This window comes from Alligator sinensis, unplaced genomic scaffold (assembly GCF_000455745.1).
Source record: "Alligator sinensis unplaced genomic scaffold, ASM45574v1 scaffold907_1, whole genome shotgun sequence".
NCBI classification, from domain to species: Eukaryota; Metazoa; Chordata; order Crocodylia; family Alligatoridae; genus Alligator; species Alligator sinensis.
The window spans coordinates 160,445-168,206 of NW_005841925.1; the positions used below are offsets into that span (position 1 = coordinate 160,445).

At 44.3% G+C, this 7,762-nt stretch overlaps 1 protein-coding gene across 2 annotated transcripts in view; it reads right to left on the minus strand.

Moving 5' to 3' along the window:
• Positions 1 to 3,077: 3,077 nt before the first annotated feature.
• The window catches only part of ANO9 (anoctamin 9), a 60,425-nt gene continuing 55,740 nt past the window's right edge, over positions 3,078 to 7,762 (minus strand). For both annotated transcript variants that reach the window (XM_025198594.1, XM_006019208.3), the window contains one exon: positions 3,078 to 6,048. In XM_025198594.1, the coding sequence (XP_025054379.1) occupies positions 6,021 to 6,048 (28 nt within the window). In that variant the 3' untranslated portion in view covers positions 3,078 to 6,020. The remainder of the gene's footprint in view (positions 6,049 to 7,762) is intronic.

A 7,762-nucleotide genomic window follows, 5' to 3' on the forward strand; every position in this document is an offset into this window, starting at 1 on the left:
CTCCTAGCATACACTGGGTGGGTCTGCTGTGTGCTGCAGGTGGAGCTCACCTGGCTGGTGGGGAGGAGGCAAGGATGAGTTTCTGTGGCCTGGGCCTGCCTCCTGAATGGGCTTTGCTCCAGTCCCAGCTGCTCCAGAGGTGGGTGGAGGGCATTGAGCCTGGGCTGCTGTGCTTCAGGGAGAGGGGGGTCCAGCCCTGGGCCACTCAGCAATACAGTACGGCAGAGAAAGGGGCTATGCTTCGTCTGGGGTACACTCAGGGTCTGCTGCTGCCTGTTGAGGTTCATAGACATCATAAGCGAGTAGGGCTGGAAGGAAGATCACGCAGTCATCTGGGCCAGCCCCCTGCTCGCCTGTATCTGTAGCTACTCATTTTGGTTGGTCTATAAGGTGCAAATCCACCCTGCCTTCTACTTGACTTCATATTAATGTGGATCCTTGGGTCTCTGAACCAGCCCAGTCACATATCTGGTCAATCTGCTCTAGAAAACTTCCAGGGATGGACCAGCCACAGCTTCTCTAGGCAGCCTGTGACAATGCCTGATCCCCCTCAGAGCCAGAAAGTTCCTTCTCATCTCCCACCTAAATCCCCACTGCTGCAGCTTGAAGCTGCTGCACTGCTAGCACCCAGTCCTGGCCCCTACAACATGGGCAGGGGCAGTCTCTAACACAGGGGCGGGCAAAATGCAGCCTGCGGGGCCGGGTGCAGTCTGCTAGGCCATTCTATCTGGCCCGCGGGGCCCCTAAAAATTTTAGAAAATTAATATTTATCTGCCCCTGGCTGCCTGTCATGCATCCCTCGATGGCTTGCCAAAACTCAGTAAGTGGGCCTCCGCTCGAAATAATTGCCTGCCGCTGGGATGTAGATTGGTGTTGCTCCATTGAGTTCAATGGAGCTGCTGTGGACTGACCAGAAGTCCAGGTTCTCACACTTGAGAGTAAAATTCAACCCTTGGCACATCCATGAGACTCTGATAACAATAGTAGCTCTGTTATGGACTGACAACAGTCTAGGCAGCGGCTCTGTACCTCTGTGACTGTTCCTTACTTAGGAATTGCTTCTAGGAGTTTAGCTGGTCTAGGCTCTCTCTGTGCTAAGTTAATGCTCAGTGTTTTGCTTTCTTGACATAGACAGGTAGGTCACCATGTTAGAGGTGCCACTCTGTCCTGCCAGCTGCAGTTCTTGATAGAGGAACCAGTCCAGGAGCTGTAATTCCTGATGCAGCAGAATAAATAATTTGGGGGTGGAGAGGAGGTATTGTTTGGTAAATGTGACTTGCTGCCAGGTAATCCTGGGCCATGGGTTTTGTCAGATTTTATCAGTGATAGCACTGGGAGCCCACATTTTTTGCCAGAAATCAAACCCCATGGCCTCTCTGAGTGCTATTCCAGTCTCCTTTCCCTTCCTGCTTTGCTGGTTTGTCTTCTACTCCCTGCCCTGTGCTCCCTGCTCTATCTGCTGCTCTCCTTTTTGCTCTCTGCCCTGTTTGCAGCTGTGCTGCCTGCCCTTAGCCCAGTCTATCACTTGCTACACACACACAGGCTGCCTATGCCACTTTTGGCACACATGCCACAGGCTGGCCACTCCTGAGTTACACAGGTCAGGCCTGACCCTGCTTATGAATGAGGGATCTTCAAGGAAAATCCCTATGTCAAAAAACAAGACTGAGGATTTGGCACAGGGTACTCCTCCTTCTCACTCTGAACTAATTTATTCCTGCCCAGTCTGGTGTCAGAGCTCCTGTTTTTCAGCAATTCAAGAATAATTCAAGAATAATTGCATTGTCCTGTCAAAATTCTCTGTGCAGTCTCAGTTTGAGACCACATGCTCCCCTGCTTTCTTTGCAAAACTGTTGTATTGTAACTGAGTGTAAGTAAAGAGTTGTTGTGTTCCAATCCAGAGGTGGCTGCATGAAAAAGTTTTCAAGTCTGCAGTCTGGAAGGACCTATGAGATGACGGTTACTGTATAAATGTGAGATTACTAGTCACCACTTTCTAAATGCATTTAATGGTATTAAGCTTACTGAATTTAAGCTACTTATAGTAGCTTTCAGGGATTTCAGCCAAAGGCATCTCAAGGCTGTCGGTAAAATGGGGCATTAGGGTTCTGTTCCAAATTAAAAAATGATAATGATGGTACAATATGCCATGTAAAGGCATGGAAGAGATTTAATCATTATTGCTGCTCCCCTCCTTGATACTGTTTTCAAGGAAAGAGTTGGTAGAACTTGGCTTTGCACTCATTTTTAAAAATAGGACTGAAGTTATCATAGAATTCATACTGCGTTAACTATGTAAGTACACATGCCACTTTATACCACTTTAACTGCAAGCTTAGTTACAGTAGTAAAATAGCTATCCTGTGGATGCTGCTATAGTGGGAGAAAGATTTTTAATATGGGAAGGGAAATAAACCATACCAATACAGACATTTTCTATAGTGGGCTAAATACATCCACAATAGGAAATTGTACTACTGTAGCCGTCAGTAACAAACACCCTAATTTAAATTATTATACAGGTATAAAAAATGGTGTAAGCCTGTTTTGTACCCCCTTGGATGCATTTAGGGTGCAAATTTTTAATAGCACGTATGATTTTGTACATGTTTTCTCTACCACTAATCCCAAGCACTGACTGTAGCATCTGAGCACTTTACAAATGCTAGTGAATTAATCTCTCCTAGAAAGTAGGGAAGCATTATTCCCATTATACCAGTGGGAAACTGAGCCACAGGGATTAAGGCTGAGATTTCCAATGCCAGCTAAAGGATTTGGGACACCAAGGTCCAGGTCTCTCAGACACCTTTGAAAATCCTGTCTGGATTCGTCTACAGTCAATACAGTCAGTGTATGACGCAGGTGGAAGCTGAATCCAGAGGTCTGGGTCACATTGTAATACTGTTACAACTAACTGATTTTTACACAGGTTCATTGTCTTGCTCAATGGCATGTAATTAAAACAGTTTTCCTGTTTCAGCCTTTTCCACCCCTGAACCAGCCTGGTTCCTTGCCTACTAACAAACAAAAGCAGCGCTTTTAAACAACAGTTTATTGTATAAAATTGCATTGAATAAAATACAATTATAATGTTATTGCACAGTATCTCAAACAACCATTCCAATATATTTAAGTACTTTTGTATAACATACCTGGCAACTAAAATGAGGAATGCAAGAAAAAATGTAGTGCAGTGATTTTAGGATTACTGCCCCAATCAGCAAGCAGATGGCACAGGCATACCTTAAGCATATGAATGGTCGCATTGGATTTCAATAGACTACTCACGTGCTTAACATCCAATGTGACTACTTGTGCATAAAACGACTGGTGTCTCCAAGTGCTCAGTGCGTTTAGCATAAATACATTCTTACGTTCTCTGTTTAATGATTCGATGGGTCTGATTTAAATAACATAAAATTACATGGAATGCCAAGCCTAGTGCAAGGCTGAGAAACCAAAACTTCACAAACCGAGAAACTGGAAAAAAATAATATTTTGACTAGTGCAACATTCATTCAGCCCTTGTGCTCAATCTGTGTTTTATAGCATAAATGAACTAAATGCTGTTATATTTGCCAAGTAGTGCAGATTATGTATCTACTTATTTTACTTTCTCTAATAGCCTGTCTTCTGAGTGCCTTGTTACTTATTGTTAATTTGCTTTGGGTGCTAACGTTTTTGCTTTTAATTTTCCTGATTTTGTAGAAAAACTAAAAAGTCTCAACGTGCTCCTTGAAAAGTCTTGAGGATTTACCTAAACACCAAAACTATACTGGCTTTGTGGATTAAACCAGTATGGTTGAACCACTGCAGCTTTGTATATTGACACTTTGAGGGTTTAAGCCTGGTTTACACTAATTTAGCTTGCCCATGTTAAAAGGACTGAGTAGCATGTCCCAGACCCCACAATGGTCTCCAAATGGGTAGATCCCTGGCTCTGTGCTTGAAGGTAGGTGCTTATGCAAAGTTCATTCCAGGATCAGGATACAAGAGGGCTTTTATGGATCTAAGATTGTTTTATTTACGCTCTCTTACTTTTATGAACTGTGCACCAGCATTTTTTGGGTGTAGCAAGACTTTCCCTTCACTGAGGACTATTTGCATTCTAAGTGTGACTCAAAGCTCAGAGTCTCTGGACTTATTCACGCTAAAAAAAAGTAGGTGTGCCTTGTCTTCCACTGATGTAAATGGGCATAACTCTAGTGAATTCTACATGGGTGTGCTGATTTACACCTGATGAACATGTGCTTATGGACTTTTTTTGTTGATGTTGTCATAATTAAGCAGAACATGATTGGCTGAAATACTCAAAACATATTGGGCAGCTGGGCAGAAACCAAGCATGAAAACTGTCATCCCCAGAGGCACATTTCTCAGGTTACGAGCCAGTAAAAACAGTGCATTAGAACAGAAATGGTGCTGCAGCCTTAATGATGGCTGTGTGATTGTTCAAGTAAAAGAGATAATAATGGCTTCCTGAATGATGGAAGGGTTTGGGACCATGAAGGGACTCCACTCATTAGAGGAACACGAGCAGAAGGCATGAAATTCACAGGGGACACAGAAAGTAAACTATCCACCGCTCAGCTGGAACAGCCAGCAAAGCTTTCCTTGTTAGCCCAATGAAATGGTAAATCAAGGCTTATGGTGATTACTGAGAATAAAACCAGGTCACTCTGTGAAGATGAGTATCAGATTTCCTGATGGTGCTGAAGCTTTACTGAATGCAATGGACTTTTGCAGATCATTGATGAGATTACCCAAGACCTAGACTACGTCATCCTGTCCTGGGCCTAGATGTGCTGTTGTGAAGACAAAGCGTAGCAGAGGAAGGCCCCAATTTACTTCTGTGGTGCTAACTCCAGCTGGGATAAACTCCACTCATGCAAACCATAGCTTCCCTTGTGTCCACTTAAGAGTTTGTACATGCATCTTAACATGGACTAATAGTATCCTGATCCTGGCAAATTCCCTATGTAGAAAAAGCCTCAAAGTGCTTTAGATATTTGATACTGAAGCTTTGCATTATCCCTATGAGGTAGGTAGGAAGGTAAGCCCATTTCATAAACTGAGGCACAAAAAGGCTAAGGAACTTGGCCATGGTCATGGAAAAGCAGAGTAAGAGAAACAGTCATTAGATCTCAGTGCTTCTGTCTGTAGAGAACACTTTCATCTAGTCAAGAAATGTCTCTGAGAAGTAAGGCAGGAGAACTAGGTGGCCCATACAGACTGTCCCAAATCCTGGGGCAATTCTGATGAAATAATCTTGTACCAAATGAGTCCCACACTGGGCACAACCTTGACAGAGAAGCATGGGTCAAGCTGAACAGACTGATATGTGGATACAAATGCTTCAAAACAACACTTCACCAGACGAACATCTTGGACAGCCCCTGTATGAATCAGGTGTCCACCAAACAGCACAGCACTTAATCGAACGCTGCAATCTTTACAAATGCCCAAGTGGGGCAGATGAAATCTGCACATTGAACAATAATGCCAGACAGTGGCTCATAGAGTGGACCTTGTCTGTTCTTTCTATTCAGTGAGGTGGGAAGTGGGTTCATCTGTAAAATTCCCGCCTGCCACTTATGGTAGACAAGCATGACAAATTTGGCAAAATCTACACATTTTTAACCTTCTGTGAATGTGGCAAAATGCTGGACATTTTTCTGATGGTCCAGAGGTTTTTCCCCCAGTCTGATATCTTTGAAATGCAGCCTTTCTTATATCATCTCTTTCCTGGCTGTGCAGTCCATGCACTTCCTCCTCGGAATACTATAAAATTCAAAGCAATCTGCTCATGCAAACCGAGCATTATATTATTTCTTCCTTCTTAAGAGTAAAGTCCAAACTTAGTGGTAGTTGGGGAATGAGCTTGCAGTTTCAGGGTTTGAGAGGAGTGGTGGTGTGGAGGGATGCCTTTGTGATGTCTCCAAAGCCTGCAGCCATGTCCTGTTGGATAGTAGATCTGCAGTTTCTGTGCTTTTGATTGCTATATTCTTCTCAGGGGGTCGCTACACTTCTGTAGAGTGATCCATTACACTGGAAGATACAGAAAACAATCTAGGTCATTCCAGTAGCCCCAGAAAGCACATGTATTGAAAATAAGAAGTGGATCTTAGATGAATAAAACTATTACGAAGGGATGATTGAAAAATATTCAGACAAGAACAACATTCATGGAAAACTGGGCTTTTAATTAAACTATGTTTTTTTAAAGACTCTTCTGCTCAAAGAAAAATATTCATTTTATCAGAAAATCAAAGGCTCCAAAACAAAAATAGTTTAATTTGGACATGCCAGCATGTTCCCTCATGGCAGTAGCATAATATGAGGTGGGTGAATGGGGCACGTGCTTGGGCATTAAGGGGAATGGCATTAAGGTGCTTGGGCATTAAGTAGATGGGGGTCATTGTCTGTTCAGCTTGCACTTCTCAGCTGCATGAAGCAGGCAATATGTCATGCAGCACACGGCATTTTGGGAATTGTAGTTTTGTAGAGCAGCAATAGAGTTCACTGCTGCTGGGGGAACTGACTCCATTTTTTTGCCATCAAAGTCAGCCATGAGAGCAGTTGTCTCTCCTAGAAAAGTGGTCTTGTGGCAATTTGGGAAGAATGTTTCCATTATCCTATAAATAATGTGAATGACTAGTCCTTTGTCTGACTCTATTGCTGCCTGAATGAATAGTTCAGTCAAAGGAGGCTGTGAAGGGGTTGTTATAAAACCGGCAGGAAAGGTAAAACATCTACTGAGATACCTAAGTACTTAGTTCAAAGAAGTTGAGAAAACTATAGCTGGGCCATCCACTGGAGGAAATAACCTAGCTGGTTTCATTCAGGTTTTACTTCTTCCCATAGGCGACAGGTAGGGGGAAAAGCCCCCCCTGAGATTGGCCCTTGCCAGCTGGGGAGTGGACAGGACAGCTGTTGCCCCCCCTGAGATTGTGGGGGCACTGAGCACTTCCAGGTTTGCCACTGGCACTTCTGCTGGTGGCAGCTATCATCCCCCGCCCCTCAGTCAGAGATTGGCCACTGATGCCCCCCTCCAGTATCAGGAGGCACCAGTCGCTCATGCTTCTTTCCAAGGTGACCTTAAAAGGAGACCTAGGGTACCACAGGCACTAGGAAAGGGAGAGGGCTTGGGTCAGCAGGGAGAGGCTGCCCCTAGTTGCGTCACTGAAAAGAAGCTGGCAGAGGGGGCATGTGTGTAAACAGAACAGTACTCAAGACCTGGGGAAATTACCACCACCTCCTAGAGAAATTACATTTGGCTAAAGGAGCATGCCATGCTACTCTATGCTGGTTTGAAATTGCTCCTCTGAGTGCTGCATGTCCTCTGGAGAAGTCAGTCATGTTTTTTTCTAAAGAAGTAGTTTCTCGAATCACTGCAAACACAGTGGGTGCCAGGCTTCTGGAGGAACCCAGTTTGCTGGACCTGCCAGATTAGAGTTTCTAGGGGATTGTAAATCCCAGTCTGCCCAACAGCGGGTGAACTGTGGTATTCCACCCCAGGAGAAGTGAAGTCCTCACTTATAGGGTGCAATCGGCAGAAGCCTGACTGGGACAGTGGGGCCAACAGCCTGTAACTGACCTTGAATTGCTGAGTTAGCCCAGTCAGGAAGAACCAACAGTGGACTGGTCCTTCTCGTCTCCAGTCTACTTATAAATTTATAAATGGGTCTAGCAATGAAGCTACCTCCGTTTCCTGCAAGAGACTTGCCAATGCCCCCATGACTTCTCCCACATGTCTCTGGAG